Source organism: Natator depressus, chromosome 2 (genome assembly GCF_965152275.1).
Source record: "Natator depressus isolate rNatDep1 chromosome 2, rNatDep2.hap1, whole genome shotgun sequence".
In the NCBI taxonomy this organism is placed as follows: Eukaryota; Metazoa; Chordata; order Testudines; family Cheloniidae; genus Natator; species Natator depressus.
This window is the reverse complement of record NC_134235.1, coordinates 24,812,057-24,835,288: the sequence shown is the minus strand read 5'-3', so window position 1 is coordinate 24,835,288 and position 23,232 is coordinate 24,812,057. Positions and strand designations below refer to the sequence as shown.

Below are 23,232 nucleotides of genomic sequence, written 5' to 3'. Positions count from 1 at the left end.
CCCTGAGTGCAGATTGGGAACACCCTAGGGGCCAGTGGGCTACAGGCGGCGGGGGGGTTGTTTCTGGCTAACTGCGACAGGGGATTGAAGGGGGAAGGTGTCTGGCCCTGAGTTGGGATCACCCCCAGGGGCTGGAGGGCTACGGGGTGTGTGTGTGTGTGTCTGGCCCTGAGCTGGGAACACCCCGGGGGCCGAGTCTGGGCTTGTCGCCAGAAGAAAAGGGGCCGTTGCTGCCTGAAGCCCCCGGGCCAGGCAGCGTCGCCCTTGCGAACCGGGCCTGCCGCTTCCAGGCGGCGCGTGAAGCAGCCCCCGGGTTGGGGACTGGGCGGCGCCCGGCGCAGGGGCAGTCTCCGTGCTCGAGTGTTGCACACACGCTTCCTGCACCTGCTCTGGGCGTAGCCTCCCCGCAACCTGCGACCGCGTCAGGGCCAGCAGAGCTCGGCTCTCTCCGCGGCAGCATGTCGGCCAGTGGGGGCTCCATGCCGCCGCCCCCCAACCCCGCCGCCTACTTCCCCGCGCCCAGGATCACGCTGCCCGTCGGCTTGGACATCCTGCGCACCTACTCGGGAGCCTTCATCTGCCTGGAGATTGTGAGTGACCCGGGCCAAGCGCTGCTCGGGGAGGGCAGTGCTGCTGGGCACGGGCCCCCCTCTCCCCTTCTCCTCCCCCCGTCGCCGCACTCTTCAGCTGCGGTCTCCTCTCCGGTCCCCTCTTCTCCCCCCCCCCCTTAGTCCTGCACTCCCCGCGGCTCCCACTCGCTCCTGCCTTGAGTACCAGCTCCTCCTCCCCCAGCAAAGCCCCTAACAAATCTTTTCTCCTCCGCGGCCCAGCACTTGTTGCGCGGAGCCCCGAGCGCCTGGCCGCCGCTGGGCTGCGATGTGAAGTGCCCCGAGCAGCAGGGCCAGTGTCGTGCATACCGAACCGGGGGCGGGCGGCGCACGCCTGCCCGTCCCCCCTGTGCTGGAGCCCAGGCTGCTGCGAAGAGGCGGCAGCGCCGCCCTGCCACCGGTCCCCCACGCTGCTAACCTGCCATTTTGTAGGTGGGAAAGGTGCAGCAGCTGGAGCGGGTGGTGGCAGCATCATGCGGTTCTGCTCCAGGAGCAGGAAACCGGAGAGCACGAGCGGACTCTGCATGCTCCGGCAGAACTGGAGCGTTGGATTTTATGAAAGGGGCGGGCGGAAGGACAGTCAGCGGGGGGAATGAATGTGTGTAAGGTGTGGGGGGGTGGGGGCACCACCATTTTGCTTAATCCCGTTTTCCCACCTCAGAGCTTCCCCAGAAGGGGGATCCTGTGCAACATACCACTATGCTGAAGTAACACCGGAGGCGTTTGTTCTCCTGATTTCCACTCAGAGCTGTGTTTTTGGCTCCTGTTCCGTTTGATTTACGGGGCAGCAGGCCACAGAACATTGTGTATGTATTTTACACTGTTTTATTTTAATCAAGACAATCTTAATCCTCCACACGTTTAGATCAGATTCAGAAGTCCAAGGAAGTAAACCTATAGAGTGTGCTTGTTTTTAGGATCCCTCAAACTCTAGCATGCATGCTTCACCTTACTGGCGTGACTAGTCCCCTTGACTTCAATGGGACTACTCATGTAGGACAAGGGTAAGACTTTGCAGGAGCAGCATCATGATTACTAACAGATTAGAGGTGAAATGCTGGCCTCATTAAAGTTAATGGCAAACTCCCACTGATTTCAGTCACTCCAGGATTTCACCCAGAATGTCTTTCTTCTTACAGTCACAGATTTGAATACTGACCTGGGCTCCAGTCTTTCAAATGGATCCCTATAGGGCCTGCCTACCCCTCCACGTGTGGCCCTGACTTTTTCCACAATGGCCTCCATGCTGGTCCACAGATCTGCTGGTGTGGATCCAGTGGCAGGACTGGAGCCCAGATCGGCAGTGACCAAAAATGAACTGCTTGATGGATTTGCTAGCTTATGTAACAGGTGCTGACGTTCTCAGTTTAGTCTTGGTGTTTCTCTGATATTGGGCCTGCTCAGGATCACAGTGGATGTTTAAATGAGTAACCTTGCTGCCAGGCTCAGCCGTGGGATGTTACAGAAAAGCTTGTGCTCTTACAACCCATTACATGTCTGTTCTCTGAATTATGTTCTGAGTCTCCAGTGCTATAAAGATGGAGAAAACCTGCTTCCTCACAACAACTAAAACCTGAAGAGAAACCTTGAAAGTAACTTGAAGGTTGATGACACTAATCCATGGGAATGCTGAATGCATGCTGCCAGTGCATTTTTACATCATCAGCCTCATTTTATCCACATATGGTTGCATTTTATACTTACTCCAACTCCAGGCAATTTCTTCTGAAAATTGAGTCTGAGGTCCTAGGTTCAAAAGAAACTGGGCAGGCATTATTTTGAAGTCGTACTTCTTGCAGTATGAAAATTTTATCTCCAAATTTATACTCTGAATGCTGGGAGGGTTGAACTGGAAATGGTAACTCAATATAAATTTGAGCAGTGCTCAGTTAATAGATGAGTTCTATTTCAATCAAGTTAAGGCTTCCTGTATTAAAGGAACACATTTCAGGAAGCAAGTATCACTCTTATAGAGATCTGTGTTTATGGTTGAAGTCATTCATTGAGAAGATCAGTGTGCTGCAACTTACATTTGTAGGAATAAATTCTGCTCCTAATTATATAGCTCTTAATGTGAAAAGAACTTGGCTAATATACTTCATTTATCCAATTTTCATGACTCAGCAGCCCACCATAGTTATGCTAGTCTTTTATATTTTACTTTTGCTTGTTGCTTTTTACTCTTTTGGGTCTAAACCATAAATTCGGTTTATACATTTATAATTATCTCATATCTGTATCTGCTGGGAGCTAACAAAACTATATATGGCTATAAGATTTAGATTTCAATCTCATTTACATCCTTGGTATGCCAGTTGCAACAGATACAGATTTATTTATTTATATTTTAGGATAAATGCATTTTGATAATGTTTTCACTTGTCCTGTATTTCCTTCAAAATCAGATTTCAGGTGAAACTTCAGAAGCACTTACGTGATTTAGGAGCCTAAATCCCATTTTCAAAAAGGTTTTACAAGCTTGTCTTACTGATTCTCAATTACTTAGCCTTCTGAGTAGCTAAGTCACTTTTCAAAAGGGGATTTTTTGAAAATTTTACCCCAGTACCAAAAAATTGCACCTGAAAGCTTTAAAAAATAAATAAATAAACGGTTAGTTCAAGTCTAGAGGGGCTGGACAAGATTCAGCTTTAAGCCTTCGTTCTCATCATGGGTTTGGTTTTTCCTACAGCTGTTTGGAGCCCTTGTCTGGATTTTGGTAGCTGCCTCTCAAGTTCCGCTGCCTCTACTGCAGGGATGGGTGATGTTTGTGTCGGTGACGGCTTGTTTTCTGTCCATCCTCTTCCTGGGCGTGTTCCTTTTTAGTTATACACACAGAGTGGCTGTGGACTGGAACCAGATGGTGAGTTTTTTTTCCCTTGGGGTCATGATTGGATGAGAAAAACAAATTGATCTTACTCTTCGTAAGACTCTTGAGGTCTGATCCAAAGCCCATTCAAGTTAATGAAGAAACTCTAATTCATTTTGATAAGATTTGGATCAGGTCCTTAAATATTATGCCAGGGTGGGTACCTGGCCTTCACATCATGAATGGCCAAAGCATGGCCTGCAGCACAAACATAGCTCAGAGTTCTTCAGAGTTCTTCTTCTTGTCTGCCCTTTCCTTTTAATTTGATAGTGCAGCCTATGGAACTACAGGTCCCAGCATGCAGTGCTCAGTGTTCATTCAATCAGATGGCAAGATTCTGCTCATGTTAGGATGAAGCTTTACATGCTGAAACCAGTAGTCCTCACAAGCTGTACCTCCATATTTAAAAAAATAGACAGCTGTAATCCGATCCATTTTATGCAAGTTACGTGTCTATCTCAAACTATTGGAAAGTTACCAAGTGCATCCCTCAGTGACTTATAGTTTGCGCTTTCCTGTGTTATTACTTAAAAAATGTGTTCTTGTGAGGTGTATGCTAAGAATGGGGAGTTTCTAACAGCCTAAAAGTGGTGAAATGCAATACTGTATCATTCTATTTTATCGTATTGTGTGGCTTTTTGAGTGAGCAATAACAGGCAGAGAAAATATACAAAGAATCAGACCTTAGAATCATAAAATATCAGGGTTGGAAGGGACCTCAGGACGTCATCTAGTCCAACCCTCTGCTCAAAGCAGGACCAATCCCCAGCTGAATCATCCCAGCCAGGGCTTTGATAAGCCTAACCTGAAAAACCTCAAAGAAAGGAGATTCCACCACCTCCCCAGGTAACGCATTCCAGTGCTTCACCACCCTCCTAGTGAAAAGGTTTTTCCTAATATCCAACCTTAGCATCCCCGACTGCAACTTGAGACCATTACTCCTTGTTCTATCATCTGCTACCACTGAGAACAGTCTAGATCCATCCTCTTTGGAACCCCCTTTCAGGTAGCTGAAAGCAGCTATTAAATCCCCCCTCACTCTCTTGGAGACTAAACAATCCCAGTTCCCTCAGCCTCTCCTCATAAGTCATGTGTTCCAGTCCCCTAATCATTTTTGCTGCTGTCCGCTGGACGCTTTCCAGTTTTTCCACATCCTTCTTGTAGTGTGGGGCCCAAAACTGGACACAGTACTCCAGATGAGGCCTCACCAATGTCGAATAGAGGGGAACGATCACGTCCCTCGATCTGCTGACAGTGCCCCCACTTATACAGCCCAAAATGCCGTTAACCTTCTTGGCAACAAGGTCACACTGTTGACTCATATCCAGCTTCTCATCCCCTCTAACCCCTAGGTCCTTTTCTGCAGAACTGCTGCTGAGACATTTGGTCCCTAATCTGTAGCAATGCATGGGATTCTTCCCGTCCTAAATGTAGGACTCTGCACTTGTCTTTGTTGAAGCTCATCAGATTTCTTTTGGCCCAATCCTCTAATTTGTCTAGGTCCTTCAGGATCCTATCACTACCCTCCAGCGTATCTACCTCTCCTCCCGTTTAATGTCATCTGGAAACTTGCTGAGGGTGCAGTCCACGCCACCCTCCAGATCATTAATGAAGATATTGAACAAAACCGGCCCCAGGACCCACCCTTGGGGCACTCTGCTTGATACCGGCTGCCAACTAGGCATGGAGCCATTGATCACTACCCATTGAGCCCAACGATCTAGCCAGCTTTCTATCCATCTTATAGTCCATTCATCCAGTCGATACTTCTTTAACTTGCTGGCAAGTATACTGTGGGAGACAGTATCAAAAGCTTTGCTAAAGTCAAGGAATAACACGTCCACTGCTTTCCCCTCATCCACAGAGCCAGTTATCTCGTCATAGAAGGCAATTAGGTTAGTCAGGCATGAATCCATGCTGACTGTTCCTGATCACTTTCCTGTCCTCTAAGTGCTTCAGAATTGATTCCTTGAGGACCTGCTCCATGATTTTTCCAGGGCCTGAGGTGAGGCTGACTGGCCTGTAGTTCCCTGGATCCTCCTCCTTCCCCTTTTTAAAGATGGGCACTACATTCGCCTTTTTCCAGTCGTCCGGGACCTCCTCCGATCGCCATGAGTCTCCAAAGATAATGGCTAATGGCTCTGCAATCACATCCAACAACTCCTTTAGCACCCTCGGATGCAGCGCATCCGGCCCCATGGACTTGTGTTCGTCCAGCTTTTCTAAATAGTCCTGAACCACTTCTGTCTCCACAGAGGGCTGGTCACCTCCTCCCCACGCTGTGCTGCCCAGTGCAGTAGTCTGGGAGCTGACCTTGTTCGTGAAGACAGAGGCAAAAAAAGCATTGAATACATTAGCTTTTTCCACATCCTCTGTCACTAGCAATCTTTATGGTATTAAATGCAGTTATGCCTAATTGCTCACCACCTTCGTTAAATAACCTTTCTTCTGTGTGGCTCGTTTTTATTACTGGCAATCATACTGCTTTTAGCCAGATTTGTATGTTTCAGTATAAACATCCATGGTTGTGCATCCCTTGATATCCAAGTGACTGTGGTGAGAGTCCCTAGATCTGTGCAAGTCTTGAATCAAAGGTCATAGAACTTCATAAATTTGCTGTTTGAAAGATTAAACTTGTGTAATGAGCAGTGATACTCTGGGTTCTGTCCAAACAGACTTTAGCACTGTAGCACCAGTGTTTCACTGTACATACAAACAAAGTACAACTTCAACTCTTAAATGGAATTAAACCACAAATCAGGTTTAGCTAGTTAATGACTTTTTAATGCTTTATTCACAAAATAAAAGTTATGATCCAGGAATTGTGAGCTGGATGTTTGGGAAATGGCAGGGGATTTCACAGAGGGTTGTTAGTGTTGTTCAGTGGCAGTCACATCAGTTAGTATGCAGGAAAGCACATAAAGCATGTGCATTACTTTTAAGCAAGTGAATAGTGTCATTGGTTTCAGTGAAACTAATCACAGACAAAGTTCTGCACATAATTAAATGCTTTGCTGGACTGGAGCCATAGTGCTTTTTTGAATGTTCAAAGTACTACACAAACATTCATCCTATAACTCTCCTTGTGAGTGTGCATTATACAGTATTGATTTTGCCCTATCAAATGCTTGTTGTTAGCTATTTTTATTTCTGGTAGGAGAGGGAATTTTGACACCACTCTGTGATAAAGAGAGTGCTGCTGCTGGAACCCCCCTTATGTGAGAAAAATGGTAATGGGTGCACAACATCTGTGAAAGTCATGCCTATGACGTTTGCCGGTGATTTTGTTAAAAATTCCCCATGACTAATAGGTCAAAGAAATGGAATATGAACCTTTTATACCTAGTTCACTGGCTCAAAATCCAGTCCAGATCACTAATTACAGAAAGATAATTACCATTTGGCCACAATTCAGCATAGTACCTGCTGGCTAAATTTATATGTCCTGTAGTATGCTGGACCTAGATTTTTTCAGCAAGATACCATGACTTCTACATTGAAATCTACAGCAAATGGCAAATTCTGTGGATGACTTAAAAAAAAAACCTAGTTTTTTCAACCTGGTTACATAAACTCATTTTTTTATTTTTAAATAAAAAGAGAGTCTACCATGTTGCTGTTTGTTCTAACACTTAAATTGGAAAGTGTTTAAAGAAAAAGATTTTTTTATTATTCCTTATGCTGCAGAAACTAAACTTTTGGCATGGAATTCAGAATGGTTAATCAAGGCTAGTGGTTTGATAAGGCCAAAAATGGGAAAAGTCCTGGCACATTATTTTAATTATTATTGTTTGTAATGGAAAATTATAAGAAGAGTCTAGTATCTTTTATTTTAAAATAAAAATAGTTTAAAACCATTTTTAAACCCTCCAAACTTAACTCTCCTGGATGCAGATTAGTAGCACTTTTAGGGTAAGGTTCTGCCAACCTTTACGCTGAACAGTCCTTACTTCCTACATTGCCCTATTCAATCTAGTGTGATTACTCATGGGAGTAAGACACTAACTCAGCATGAGTAAGGAAGTTGTGTTGCTCCGAGTGGTTCTTAAACTTTTGTACTGGTGACCCCTTTCACATAGCAAGCCTCTGAGTGCGACTCCCCCTTATAAATTAAAAACACTTTTTTATATATTGAACACCATTATAAATGCTGGAGGCATAGCTGGGTTTGGGGTGGAGTCTGACAGCTCGTGACCCCCCCCCATGTAATAACCCTGTGACCCCCTGAGGGGTCCCGACCCCCAGTTTGAGATCCCCTGCTCCAGGGCCAGTGCAAGAATGTTTAGCACCCTAGGCGAAACTTTCACCTTGTGCCTGCCCACCCCCGCCCCTGCGGCAGCTCTGCGGCCCCTCCCTCCACCCTGAGGCTCCCTCCCCTCGGCCCGGGGAGCCGCGTGCGGCAACTCCCCACCCCAGCTCGCCTCTGCTTCGCCTCCTCCCCGAGCACGCTGCCGCTTCTCCCGCCTCCCAGGCTTGCGGCACCAATCAGCTGTTTGGCGTGCAAGCCTGGGAGGGAGAGAAGCAGAGTGGGGCGGCGTGCTCAGGGGAGGAGGCAGAGCAGAGGTGAGCTGGGGCGGGGAGCGGTTCTCCTATGCGCCCCCCACCACTTGCTGCAGGCGGCCCTCCCCATGCCCCCCTGCCACAGCTCACCTCTGCTCCACTGCCTCCCCAGAACGCGTGTCAAGGTTCCTTCCCCACTCTGAACTCTAGGGTACAGATGTGGGGATCTGCATGAAAAAAGTAAGCTTAGGAGGTTACCAGCTTAGGTTAAAACTTCCCCAAGGTACAAACTATTTTACCTTTTGTCCTTGGACTTTTGCTGCCACCACCAAACGTCTAACCGGTATATTACTAGGAAAGAGTCAGTTTGGAAACGTCTTTCCCCCCAAAATCCTCCCAAACGTTAGATCCCCTTTCTTGGGGAAGGTTTGATTAAAAATCCTCATCAATTTGCATAGGTGACCACAGACCCAACCGCTTGGATCTTAAGAACAATGAAAAAGCAATCAGTTTCTTAAAAGAAGAATTTTAATAGAAGAAAAAGTAAAAAGAATCACCTCTGTAAAATCAGGATGGTAAATACCTTACAGGGTAATTAGATTGAAAACATAGAGAATCCCTCTAGGCAAAACCTTAAGTTACAAAAAGACACAAAAACAGGAATATCCATTCCATTCAGCACAGCTTATTTTCTCAGCCATTTAAAGAAATCAGAATCTAATGCATATCTAGCTAGATTACTTACTAAATTCTAAGACTCCATTCCTGTTCTGTCCCCAGCAAACGCATCACACAGACCGAGAGAGAGGCTTTGTTTCTTCCTCCCCCCAGCTTTTGAAAGTATCTTGTCTCCTCATTGGTCATTTTGGTCAGGTGCCAGCGAGGTTATCCTAGCTTCTTAACCCTTTACAGGTGAAAGGGTTTTTCCTCTGGCCAGAAGGGATTTTAAAGGTGTTTACTCTTCCCTTTATATTTATGACAGCGCGCTTTTGGCCGCCCCCAACCACTCGGCGCCCTAGGCGACCGCCTAGTTCGCCTAATGGTTGCACCGGCCCTTCCCTGCTCTATACTGAACCAGATGTTAGTGCAAAGACCATAGACTTTATTCTCTACTGCCCTACATATTGTGTAGCCATTTACATCTGCACAAATTAGGTGTAAGCTACCATTCCCTTCTGATCTGGTGGTATTTTACACACACTTTGCACAAGACTTAAGTGATTATGCAGGGTGTAAGGCAGTGGAGTATTGGGCACCATGCTTTTTTATTTAAAAACCCGAACAGTAAACAGTTAGGTTTTGGATCACAGACGTCATGTCCCGGATAGAACCTTACTGTTGATACATATCTTCACTGTAACTATTGCCAGGGAAGTTAGAGTGTTTGGCATCTGGATGGAGGAAATGACAGGTTCTCTTTTGAAAATATCTCTTCTGTGCACTACTAGGACTAAGCTACTCACTGAACAGTATCAGAGGGGTAGCCGTGTTTGTCTGTATCCACAAAAACAATGAGGAGTCCGGTGGCACCTTAAAGACTAACAGATTTATTTGGGCATCATGGAATAGGGATTATGCATTCTAATTCTATAGTATGAGACAATATATTCATGTAATGTTTAAGAAAAGTTTTTTAAATGAGATCCAGTAGTTCATGGATTAGGGACCCAATCTTATGGGGTTCCAGAGGTTCTGTATAGATTATTTAGATTAATGTTTCTATCTGCCCAATCGGACTCGGTGCTCAGTCTAGAAAATACCATCAGAGATGCTTAGTTTTGCTGTTCTCAAACTGTGGATTTGTGTCTCCAGAGATAACATGCTTGTTAACAGCAAAAACGGTTTTAAATAAATAAATAATATATAGAGGTGAGAAATAACAGACCTGAACCTTATTGTCCCTCTGCAAATTTGTGTACACAGAGTCAATCCCTTACCTCTCTCTAAAAGTGGAAAGTTACAAAAAGTTCAATGACTAGAAGATTGTTGGGCACGGAATAGATTTGGACAGGAAGAAGTCTGGAGATAAATGTGAGAAGGGAGGGATAAGGAGTAGAAACAAAAGTGAGACTGTTTGAGCAGCATATTCCAGAAGTCTTGAGGTCTTTCTGAGTGTAGCCTTCATTGATTTGAGATCTACCAATACCATTCTCTCACTAGAAGGGAAAACCTATAATGGCAGCAGGCCGTAAAAGAGACCCAGTTTGGGAATATTTTAATGAAGTTCCTCTGTCCATGGGTAAGACAGGCACGCGTGCAAAATGCAAACAGTGCCACAAAGAAATGCAAAGCCTGGTTGCCCAAGTGAAACAACATCATGAGAAGCGTTCCTTCTCAGGAGGAAGCTGCATTGAAGATGACGAAAGGAACATGTCTGAACATGCAGGATCTTCAGGTTGGTAAATATTTTTATTTCATACTTCTTTCTTAAGGACTGCCTGTCTTCCTTCTGGACTGTTCTTGAATTCTCATGTTTGAGCAAAAAATATAGTTGTTACTGTATGGTACTATCATTTTAGATGCAGTTCTGATAAAAAATAAATAGCTGAAATAGGCAGATCTTCCCTTTACAATTTCACCTTTAAAGTAGTACCGGGTGTCAGTGAATGCAGTGAGTAATACTAAATGAGCAGTATGGTAATAATAATTAAATAACTGCATTGACTTATTTTGTTTAGGAGAATCCATCCTCAACATACAGGAATCTGAAGACTATCCACCTTCAAGATCACCATCATTTTCTATAGTTTCAGAGTTATCTGCCAATGATCGTGTTTCAGTCACATCATGTATGTCACATAGCCATGGTAGCAAAAAAAAAAAAATAAATAAAAATCTCCATCATCCGGAAACAACCATATATAAGTTTGTGATAAGAACCAGCAGATTACAAAAAGAGGTAATTGATGAAAAAATTGCTCTGTTTGTTTATGCAACAGACTCTCCTTTCCGTACAATTGAGAACCCACGCTTCATTAACATGGTTCAGTCATTAAGACCAGGATACAGTCCACCCAACAGAGCAGATGTCATAGGCAAATTGTGGATAAAGTGTATGAAAGAGAAATTGAGCAGTGTGTGAATGGTCTAGAGGGTAAAATTGTTAACCTGAGTCTTAATGGGTGGAGCAGTGTGCACAATGGTTCTGTTGTATGTGCTTTTGTGACAACAGAAGAAGGGAATGTCTTCCTTACAGAAACAATTGATACATCAGGAAATGCTCACACAGCAGAATACTTACAAGAAGTGGCGGTAAAAGCTATAACAAACCGTGGAAAAAAAATTCAAATGTCTAGTACGCAGCTTGGCCACAGACAATGCTGCAAATGTATCCAAGATGAGAAGAAATTATTTAGAAGAAAGTGAAGAGAGTTCCCAAGCTAATAGCATACGGTTGCAGTGCTCATTTGATGCACCTCCTGGCCAAAGACTTCAGTGTTCCAGAAATAAAAGCTAAATATGTTGAAATTGAAAAATACCTCTGTAACAACCACTTTGCAGCAGCTGCTCTGAAAAAAGTGGGAGGAACCAAGCTAACCCTCCCACAAGACGTGTGATGGAACTCAGTAGTGGACTGTTTTGAGCACTGTATCAAGAACTGGCCTAATCTGATGACAGTTTATGAACAAAATCGTGAAAAAATAGATGGCACTGTCACAGCCAAAGTTCTCAACACTGGGCTTAAGAGAAATGCTGAACACATGCTGAGTACGCTGAAGCCTATTTCCGTAGCCTTGAACAAAATGCAGGGAAATAGCTGTTTATTGCTGACGCTGTTGAAATTTAGAAGGAACTGAGTAAGATCTTAAAAAGAAAATATGCAATGACAGAGTTAAATTACAAGCATTAAAAAAAAATGAATGGGACAAGCACTATGTTCAGCTCATTTTCTTGCAAATATTCTCAATACTTGGTACTAGGGTCAAACCTTAACCGCTGAAGAAGAGGAGCTGGCTATGACATGGACATCCAGCAATCATCCCTCCATAATGTCAACTATAATAAACTTCAGAGCTAAGGGTGAACCGTTCGAGAAATATATGTTTGCTGATGATGTTTTAAAGAAAGTCACAGTAGTGAACTGGAGGACGTCACTTAAACACTTGGATTCAGAGACTGTTGAACCGATAATCTCACTTTTAACAGCAGTAGCTTCTTCTGCCGGTATAGAAAGAATATTTTCTTCCTTTGGACTAATTCATTCCAAACTGAGAAATCGTTTGGGACCTGAAAAAGCAGGAAAGCTTGTTTTTCTTTTCCAGATTATGAACAAACAGGAAAATGAAGGTGAAGATGACTGAGTTAGCTGCAGAAGCCAATATTTTAAGTTTCTCATGTTGACCTTGCCGACACAGTCAATTTAATTTTTGTTGTTGGTTTTTTAAATATTTCATTTAACTATTTTAGTTAAAAATATTAACAAAAACAAACCTGATTTTAAAAAAACTTGAATGTTTAACTAAATTCAAAAATTCATATGCTTGTTTTGTTAAAATATTATATGTTTGATGTTGAAGAAAAAAATCCAGAATACAGAACATTGTTGTTTTAGTTAAATAAAACAATTTAAATGTCTGTCTGGTGATGTTCTCCTCCTAATACAGCATGGCAAGAAAATCCTCCAAATATTAATGATTAACCTGTTGAACTGGAGATAGTTCACCTCCCACTGACTTCATAAATACCTGCTTCAGTTACCTTTGGTAAATGAAATAACTAAACAATCATTCATTTTCTGATACAGCTGTAAAACTAGTCTGAAAAGTTTTCAAAATAAATCACTTAAAAATGTATAGTGTGTACCTTCTAAAAATGAAACCTACATCGATCTCTGAGTTGTGAAGAATATGTATTAAGGTTATAACAAGCAAAAAGAATGCACTTTTATGTAGAAATTCATGATTAAATCGAGTCTTCCTGACCAGTGATTTAAATCAATGCGATTTAAATCAAATCCACCCTGATTCTATACACTGTGTTTTACAGAATAGAAACAGAAATATTTTAGGGAGGTTTTAAAAGCTTTATTGTAGTCCCTCAGCTTGGAAAGTCAGACTCTTAGTGACTGGAACTGAAATGTACAGGACTCAGGAGAGAGAAATTAAAACTAACACTTAATACACCTCTTTAAATGAATGTAAATAGCAAATGTTTGTATACACAAATGTGCACAATATAGTGTGCATGAGAGAAGAGTAATAGGATGTGCTTTGTGTTTTACTCTAAATATGGTATGCATCATACTACTTTTAAATAGTGGTTCTTGTTGCGTTTTTAGTAACAAAGTTGCTGGGTTATTATAGCCGTTATTGCAAATGTGACTTAAAACATGGCAACATAATTGCTGACGTAGATCACTTAAGAGGTCAAGCTATACAGTATTTATTTTAAAGGTGTGGGTTTTGTTGTTTTTGTTTTTAGTATTCTACAGTAACATAACTAAGTAGTATCACCTTGTATACTTTTTTAGGATATAAAGATTAAAAAGTTTCTTACTATGATGTGTTTCATTGTAATATGGCTGCACTCTGATGACATTAATTTTAGGTGAATGATCTGAAAGTCTTCTATATGGCACCTCTAAGCTTGTTTTTTGTTTGCATTTTGTTTGCACTGAAACTTAGAGATTGGTTAGGAAGAATGCACATATCCAATCAGTTACAACATAGCCTAATTCTGTCACTTTCTTTTCAGGATTTTCTTTTCCATGCGGCTACTTTTGTCTTTTATTTTGGAGCCTTTTTATTGCAAGCAGCAACAACATCTCTGTATAATTATCAATATCCATCAAATGCCACTGTGTTGCTAAGCGGTCAAGACTATAACATAAGCATAGCAGCCTCAGTAAGTATTTCATAGATATACATCAAGAGATGGAAGTCTGTTTTAACCCTTTTTAGCTACCCAACCAATCTAATGGCTAACTGGAATGTAAACTTTTTGGGGAAGGGACTGTCTGTTTTTGTGTGTTACACAGCACTGAATATTCACATATTGATAATTTAATTTTTTTATTTCTCTCCCGCCCCAATAAGTTGTTACTGTGTGGTAGGTATTTGCTGCACTACAGAATAATGTTCTTTATATATGATCATAAGGGAACATTTAGAGTGAGGCATACTAGTCGGTGGAAGTGAAGGCTCAATTATTAGCTGTTTTCCTTTGCATTTGAACAATGCTGCCTCTTCCATAGATGTGTGCCAATGGGTTTAGCACAAGGGATTGGAAGTACTGTTCTTAGTTTTTACACCTTCTAACAGTGTCTTGTTTAGATCATAGGATCATATACATTTATTTAAGCTTATTAAAAACCTCTATAGGTGTCCATCACAAAAATTAAAATACACAAGACAAAAATGATAAAAGGACGCTCAACCCACCTAGACATAACTATCTACCAGCTGATATGAAGATAAAACAAATAAATTGCTCCAGTGCTCAGCCCATCCTCTCTGAAAGACAAAAAAAATTACGGAGCTTTGCAGCTTGACAGATGCAGGCTGCAGTGGGTCTTGATGTGAAGAATTAGTTTCAAAGTCTAGGAAGCTCACTGAGATTCCTCTACAAGCAGCATCCTTCCAGTTATAACAAGGCAGCTCCAGCTGATCCTAGCTGTGGCAGTATGGCATGGGAATAGAGATTAACCATGTCCCAAATTGGTCAGGTCTGTTTAATAGGTCAGCTTCCTGAATTCTACCCAGAAACTTATGAGGAGCCAGTGTAGCTCCTAGAGCACTGCTGTAATGCTTGTGTGACGCAAAGTTCCACCTAGTATGCAGAATTCCTGCCTTTCTCATAGTTCTGCTGAGCTGTAGTGGGTTGGGGGGTCTTGTGAAGCTCCCCATTGGGTTGTTCCAGGCTGTACGTGGGGAAGAAGCTCCAGTCTCTAGGACCCACACAGTGCTGATGGGATGTGGGGAAGAAGAGCCAAACAGAAGAGCTCTGATCCCTAGGTCCTTCACAGCTGTTCCCCAAATATGTCTGAAAATAATTATCATCTTGTCACATGTTCATTTTTGCTGCCATTAACCAAGAAAATGTTAAAGACTGCATAGAGAAAACAGAAAAATTAAAGCCTTGCTAAATATCTGCTGTCAAGACAATGACCTTCCAGCTGTTTATATTATAGATGAAAGCATGTGTGTAGGTTCTTTTTAAAAAAGTAATAGTCCCAGCAATTATTAGCATCTGTTTTCCAAACATTCATTATCTCACTCAAAGCATGTTTAGTATGGGTAGGATGTAATAATCTAAGTGACTCCCAGGAGAGAGAGGGAGAGGCAGGTCTCCATCATTCTGACCTGTAACACATCAGAAAGTGTTTCAATTTAATAAATAAATCCCTTCCTAGTTTCCATCCTCCCTAGTTCTTCACAAATGCATTCATAGAGCCATCTAGTATAATTTCTAGGATGAACACAAACATAGATTTCACCTTACGATTCCTCCAGCAAAACAACTTGCGATTAAGCTAGAACACATCTTACAGAAAGACATCCATCCGGTCCTTATTTAAAGACCATAAGTGCTAGAAACTTTACAGCATCCCTTGGTAACCTATTCCAGTGGCTGATTATCTTCAGTGATCCAAAAAAAAAAAAAAAAAAGTGCCCATTTCCACAAGTAAATAATAAATGTTGATACCATATTGTTTTAGTGGTAGCTTTCTCCTCAGTTTATGTTTTTGCTGGAGTCAGATGCATTGATTTGGAGATGAATGAAATTAAATACTAATACAAACAAAAGCCAAATGACTGTGTTCATCCTTGATAATGAGAAGAAACTTGATTACAAGGTATAAAAATAAGTATTTAAGAGGGTTGCACCAGGACCTAGGTAAAAGACCTACTTTAGTTACAAAGTAGCAAAGTGATGTCAGGATTTGATGCTTTTGACAAAATGTTGTCAAAGCAATAGCACATAGGTTCTCAACCTGAGGATCATGATAGGGTCTCAGGGGGTCACAACCAATCTTCATCATGGCTTTCTGGCTAACTGGGTGGGTGGGGAATCTGAAGCTTCCTTGTAAAATGTGGTTATGGGAAAAGTTGAAGAGCAGTAATAGAAATCTCATATGTGATTCATCTCGCTTTCTTCTGCAGATTTTTGCCTTTGCAACAACCATTTGTTATGGTTGTAGCACAGCCCTTGCTTTAAGAAGATGGAAACTATAGCACTTGAAGAGGTTAATGGTTCAGCATTCTCGTTTAGTTTGTGTAATTGTGTATAAGATCAAATTAAATGCCACTTGTCTTTCAAACGGTAACGGAATTCCAAAAGGCTTTTATGTATTAACTCTATTTTAAAAATGTTAAAAATGCAGATAAGCTCATATCAGAATTACTTTAACTGAAATAATCTGTGATTGTTTTTTACTTTTATTATATGCTAATTAGAAGCATTATTCTACTATCTATATAGTATTATACAGTTTAATGAGAAATAGATGCATCATTAGCAGAAAACTGAATTTTGGTGCTAAACAATTAGGAGGGAGGAAGTGGAAGGAAAACAAATGTTATATGCAAAGGTAGCTAAAAGCTACAAGTTGCAATGCTTATGGTTAATTATTATTAAAAGCCCCACTCCTGCAATAAGCTCCAAGTAGGCAGAATCCTGGGTCTCTGCACAAATTCAAGCATCTGCCACACAGTGCTCCTTGCAGGGTGAGGGCCTAGCTTGACTTTTGTGAGATTGCCTTAATATTTTTAAAAGCAAAACTTAAAGAAAAACTATTTTAGTTTCCTTCCAGTATAATCTTGTGAAATACTTTACAGCCATTTCTGGCAATGATGGTCTGATCTTTTCTATAATTGTATTGTATTCCTTAGTGAATACAAATTGTTTAGTACTATTATTCTGTAGTTTCCTATATTCACAGATTTAGTTCTGTCAAGTCTATTTATATTGCAAAATGTAAACAGTGCATTTGTGTTGTGTATATCTGTGGTATGTTTTGGTTTAAAACAAAGTATTTGCACTGTTTCACCTTGTTGTGGGTACAGTTTTTACTTCATGTGCTGCATTTGTGTTGTTTACTGTATGAGTCAATGTCGTTTGAATGGAGTATTACAGAATGTTGAATTCTCTCTGATCTAAATTTTTGCAGTGGTTTATTTGTTGCATCCTAAAGTCCCAATCTTGCAAAGGAATCTTTACATGGGAAGATCCTTATGCCTCTGCAGAGTCTTGCTGAAGTCAGTGGGACACCACTGGAGCATAAGGATCCACCCAGGAAGATGCTTTTGCATGAATGTTGAAGTCTGATCAAGTTTGCTTTGAATGTCCCAGTTATGTAATGAAATACATGAGGTACAAATGCACCAAACTCAACTTAACAAATGAGTTATACCGTATCACTTCCCTCCCCCATTATCACTATTTAGCAGATTTTTAAAAAAAATTAATATCTTTAGTTCTTGCGAAAGTGCCAAATTGTTAACCTCAGAGACTGAAGACCCCTGTCATCAATAGAAAAGCAACAATGTAAGCTTCCTTACAATGCCCTCCTTGCATTTGTTCTGTAGAGATCACTTGCAAGTGGACAGGGCAGTACACCTTCTTGTCTACTCAGGCCTGGTCTATACCTAGAACTTAGATTCGTCTAGCTACATCACTCAGGGCTGTAAATTCACTCCCTCTGGAGTATAGTTAGGTCGACCTAACCCCCACTGTAGACTCAGCTAAGTCAAAAGAAGAATTCTTCTGTCAAACTAGCTGCCACCTCTTGAAGAGGTGGATTACCTACATTGATGGAAAACCCTCTTCCATCAATATAGGAAGTATCTATGTCATAGGCGGACTGTGCACCAAATCCAGATCACCAGATGCTTTTGAACAGATCGCAAAGTATTTGTATTTACTTATTATCATTATTGTTGTTATTTTTTATTATTTTCTCTGGAATCTGGACCTTGACTGTACCTTGACCAAGAAATTTGGACCTTGATAAAAAAAATTGACTACCTCTGGTCTACACTATAGCTTCAGCACTGTAGCTGTGCCATTGTAATACAGACATGGCCTCAGTCTCAGCATGCCAACAATGGTGCCAGTTGCAGTGAAGATACATGAGGATCTCTGCTGGGAGCCTAATTCATTTCACATGTGCAACTAAATCACTGTCAGTAGTGGCCTGAGCCAATTTCATATCAATTAACTGGAAATGAATGGCACCTTCTCAATGCCATGAGTCATTTAACTTTCCAGAACTATTGTAATAAGTTGATTTGGTACATTTCATTTTCTGAAAATGTCTATCTTCCTCCCTCTTTGCACTGGCTGAATCTTCAACTCTTTACTCTCATCTAACCTGTATTGTGATTTTAAATTTTGTCTCATGCAATATGGCACAAAACAAAACACTGGATTTCATATTGTATAAAATATCTTTACACTGGAGTGTACACACGTAAGGGATTTCTCCCCATGATATAACAGTGACTTACACTCAGCTGCATTAAATACTTTATTCCAGTGTATTTGATACTGTGGTTACTGACAGATTTTCATCAGTTGAATATTGGTACAAAGAATAGAAATCTCAGATATTTGATTAAATTGATGCTAGATTTATTAAAAGAATAAGAATTCTTGAGAGGGTACTTGCACAAAATTCACAACACTTGTAACCGTATAATGTGGAACAGAGAATAAAATGGTGAAACAGTAAGCCTTGGACTGTATGAAAGATGACAGTGACTCTAGGGGGAGAGGTCAGTGAAGATATACACGGTGATGGTGGGAAAGAACCACACTTGACAGATGCTAGTCAGGTCCCTTAATGCACCAGTGGAAGGTTCTCATACCACCGCAATGTGTGGGGTGTTAGAACCTGTTTAGCATAGTGAGAAATGGCTAAACTCTTCTCTCCTGCTCTAAGAGTCAAAGACAGGCAAAGGACAGAGTTGGAGAGGAAAGTTATCCTCCTATACTCTTGAAACAAGAGTGGTTTGCTTAGGCAAAAATAGAGGCATATTTCCTGTCGGCGACCATCACCTTTTCTTTTGTAATGAAAGATGTTCTGTTAGACTCTGATGCAGGTACAAGTAAACAAACAATAAAACAGAATATAAGGAGGCAGTAACAATAAAGAAACAGTAAATGGTTTATTACTCATAGTTGAACTTGGAATTGCAGAGGTGGTTTGGAAACAGGGCTCAGCGTGATGTGGGAGTCTGTATCCAAACATTGGGGGGGGAGGGCAAGTAAAATGCAGTCCTGATGTTCATTACACATGATGATTATAGACTGTAAGTGAGTGTCAATATAAAATAATGAATAAGACAAAAAGACATTTTATATTTTAAAAATACATGTGTGCGCGCGCACACACACACACATAACCCCTAAAGCTCATGCCTATGAGTACGCCTCTCCAGGGAATGGAGCAGTAGAGAAAAGCTGGGAGGAAAGATAAGGAGTTAAGTTTTGGATACATGAGTTTAAGCTGAAGTGAGATATCCAGGAAGATATGCCCAACACCAGAAACAGTGTTTGCTATTAAGAAGTGAAGTTACAATTCTGTATTATCTTTTACACATTATTGTTCAATGAAGAAAAAGCGACTACGTTCTAGAAAGTTAAGACTTTGTTAAAGCCTATTCATCAGATGAAGTAGCTAAAATCACTTCCAGCTCAACCTATGAGGAAGGACATGAGTCACAGATATATTATTGAATAGTTATTCAGTTTAGACTTCTATATTGGTCTTGATGGTTCCAGTAGGACTTATTTATTGTAAAAACATTCATTTCTAAGTAATGCTGCAAAAGTATTTTTTTAATCTAGAACCTAAAAATCTCTTCTCTTGGTCATTTTCTAAGAAAATTAATTTATTAATGTACAAGGCTGTTTAAAGTTTATCAATAAAAATATGGCTGTGTTTGCTCTCATCATTACAAATACATATTTTAACAAATCAGTTATGCCTCCAAAGATGAGGTGTGTCTGTTACAGCAGGAAACAAAATTACACCTCTCAGAATATGGCCATTTTCTTGTTCTGGCATCTGACATCATGCTCAAACCTCCACTAGCATTAAGGAAAGTTCTTCAACATTTGGAGGTTGTCTCCTCTATTAGTATTTTATATAGAACCATACATGTGCAATGCTGTTTTACACACAAGCACTTGCTATCCTGGAAGATGCCTCAAATGACATGTCCAATAATCCTGAGACATTGCTAAAAGCATCTGACTCATCAGAACTTTCCTGGAGACTTGGGAAATATGAATTCCTTGCATTTGGGAGGTGAGATCTCAGGGCCATGATCTGGTTACATGTTCTTAATTAGCTTATATAAAAGTGAAGAGATTTGATCATATACTGGGATAGACCCTCTTGCAAAGCTTGATGGGCAGATGAGCAATGAACTGTAGTAGATGCATTGAAACGCTGGTTTCCTCCACTCCAACTCGATTGAGTTCTGATGTTCAGAAATGGTCAAAGGGCATGGTGGTGTGACTTCTCTGGTGATTTTCCTCTTCTTTGGCGCTGTCACCAATCCCCGCAGGATCAGTTCCCCAATAAGGTCCATCCAAATCCTTCTGACCTCTCTCCCGCTTGTGTAAGTCAGGTATAACTCCACTGAAGAAAGTGATGTTCTGTCATGGTAAAACTGCTGTAACTGGCAGGAGAATCAGAGCCACTCCTGAAAAGCTATGTTCTTCATAATGACTGCACTGCAACATTTAAAGGAAAGCGAAACAAAAGTCAGTGCTGGGGAATCTCACTGCCAACGTCTCCCTTTTGCTTCAGAAAGCACATGGAAACTCATGCATATGTTCCACTTCCTCAAATTATGACATTTGCATTACCATGCCTGTCAAGTGTTCAAGTCTGAGCCTAAATAACAGTAACATTTTCCTGAGCTTAGTCTCATCTCTACTTGCTTTTACAGCTGGGCTAAAAAAAAAAAGGCTTAAATATGCTTCAAACTCACTTTTAACCCCATTTGGTTCCATGGTTGATTTATACACCATGTGTTGGGGTTTTGAATATCCCATCCTAATACTAATCATTCCCTTTAATGCTGACTGGTCAAAATGTGTTAGATCCCCATTTGCCCCTTTTAGCATGATTTGAGAACTTGGTTGTGGTGAGCCCTCTGGATTTTGTTTAGTTAGCGATGAGCCAAGGATGCTTAATAGCTTGACAGAAAAGGTGAGTGAGATATCTTTTATTACACCAACTTCTGTTAGGGAGAGAGACAAATTCTGTGAAAGTTTGAAAGCTTGTGTCGCTCACCAACAGAAGTTGGTCCATAAAATATATTACCTCAGCCACCTTCTCTCTCTAATATCCTGGGACCAACATGACTACAACTACAGTGCCTACATATAACAGCTTGAGGGGCGAGCTGGGAAGAGTGAGTGCTGTTGGCTGTTTTTCTTTTATCTTACAAAGAGACACAGAATTTCAAAGTGACTTCATATAAATGTTGATTTAAAAAGTTCAGATGTTTTACAGTGTCTTTTGTGTGACTCGTCATGGCGTCACATCTCTTACCTAGTAAAAGTGAGGATAAAGATAGTGGTAACAAAACAAAAAAAATGCAGCAACATGGTTGCTACACTCCAGAACACTGTTTACTTTTCTGTTAACAGTGGTCCAGGCAGCCATTATCACCACAGCTTGTTCGTAGCACCTCTAACTTCCACAGAGCTAAGTCAACAGATACTTTACCAACTGGCTTTCACTTTGAAGTATTATTCTATCCTGCTGCTACTCTTTCTGTATATTTAAATATGGCATCATAATCCTATAATGACAGACCTCATTGCTGTCCCTTTATATCCTTTTACTACACGAGGGATTAACACCATTCCCCTAAAAAGTATCTGCAAATTATAACACTCAGCTTTCTGATCCGAGCAAGCCAGAAAAGAGAAGAGTGGGGGGGAGGGGGGGAGAACGGTGAATTTAGGTCAAAAAACACCAATGGAAACTATTTTACTTTTCAAAAATTTTGCAAAATCTACATGACTGTTTTCCTCCAGTGGGCTAAGTCTCTCTTCATTTTTGACTTTTGACCCTCCCACTACTATAACACCAAGCACCTCAGTCTTCACAACACCCCTGTGAAGTAGGGCAGTGTTATTATTGCCATTCTACAGAAGACTAACTGAGGCTCAGCGAGACAGCAACTCACCCAAAGTCACACAGGAGCAAGGAATTGAACTGCTCTGGTGGTGGAGCAAGGAATTGAACTCAGGTGTCCTGTGGCCCAAGTTAGCTAGTGTCCTGAATACTGCATTATCTTTCCACTTAGGGCTTGGCTACACTGGCAAGTTTTGTCGATGAAACTAATGTTGCCAAGGAAAAAATAGACAAAAGCAAGGTCGCCAAAGCGTGTCTACATTTGCTCCCTCTGTCGACAGATCGTGTCCACATTCGGGGCACCTTTGTTGACAGCAAGAGCAATGCACTGTGAATGTGTATCCCACAGTGCCTGGTGACACCATCCATCGCTAGGTGTTTTGTGACTGTGGAAACGGAGCGCAGTGCATCCTGGGATGTGCAAAATGTACCGTCGTACCACTTTGTGTCCCACCCCTCCAATGCTTTCTGGCTTCCTTTCGTGCTGTTTTTCCAACTGTCATTCTTTGGTAGCAGGGGCAGCAGGTTTGTAGAAATTTTGGTGGTGCCCAGAACACCCCCCCCCCCCTGCAGACTCCCCACACACACCTGCCTAAGGCTCTGGGAGGGAGTTTAGAGTTCAGGCGATTGAGGTGCACGAGGGGGTGGGGATGTAGGCTCTGAGGGAGTTTGGGTGCAGAAGGGGTGAGAGGTCAGGCTCTGGGAGGGAGTCTGGGTGCAGGGGGTGTGAGGGGTCGGGCTCTGGGTGGGAGTTTGGTGGGGGACGGGGTCTGGCGTGCAGGCTCTGGGATGGAGTTTGGGTGTAGGCTCTGGGCTGGGGCAGGGGATTGGGGTGCAGAAGGGGTGCAGGCTCTGGAAGGAAATTTGGGTGCAGAAGGGGTGAGAGATCAGGCTCTGGGAGGCAGTTTGGGTGGAGGAGGGGGTCTGGAGTTCAGGCTCTGGGAACGAGTTTGGGTGCTGGGTGCAGGCTCTGGGAGGGATTTTGGGGACAAAAGTAGGTGCAGGGGAGGGGTGGGAGTGCAAGAGGGAGTTGGGGGAGGGGTGCAGGATGGGGGTGCAGGAGAGGTGAGGGGTGCAGGCTCTGGGAGGGAGTTTGGGGGCAAGAGGGGGTGGGGGTGCAGGAGCAAGTTTGGGGGCCGAAGGGTGTGTTTCTGGAG

At 42.0% G+C, this 23,232-nt stretch overlaps 1 protein-coding gene across 1 annotated transcript; it reads left to right on the top strand.

Annotated features, from left to right (window-relative positions):
• The first annotated feature begins 259 nt into the window (after positions 1-259).
• MAL2 (mal, T cell differentiation protein 2) lies at positions 260-19,802 on the top strand. The gene is made up of 4 exons (XM_074942970.1): positions 260-590; positions 3,298-3,468; positions 13,669-13,818; positions 16,077-19,802. Exons 1-4 carry the CDS (start codon positions 459-461, stop codon positions 16,146-16,148), a joined length of 525 nt encoding a protein of 174 aa, XP_074799071.1. The 5' UTR covers positions 260-458; the 3' UTR covers positions 16,149-19,802.
• Positions 19,803-23,232: the final 3,430 nt, after the last annotated feature.

Excerpts from the sequence above, each read along its gene's own strand:
- MAL2 (XM_074942970.1), top strand. The coding sequence starts at position 459 with ATGTCGGCCAGTGGGGGCTCCATGCCGCCGCCCCCCAACCCCGCCGCC. Across the intron at positions 3,469-13,668 it reads CTGTGGACTGGAACCAGATG|GATTTTCTTTTCCATGCGGC; the intron begins GTGAGTTTTTTT and ends CTTTCTTTTCAG. Across the intron at positions 13,819-16,076 it reads ACATAAGCATAGCAGCCTCA|ATTTTTGCCTTTGCAACAAC; the intron begins GTAAGTATTTCA and ends TTTCTTCTGCAG.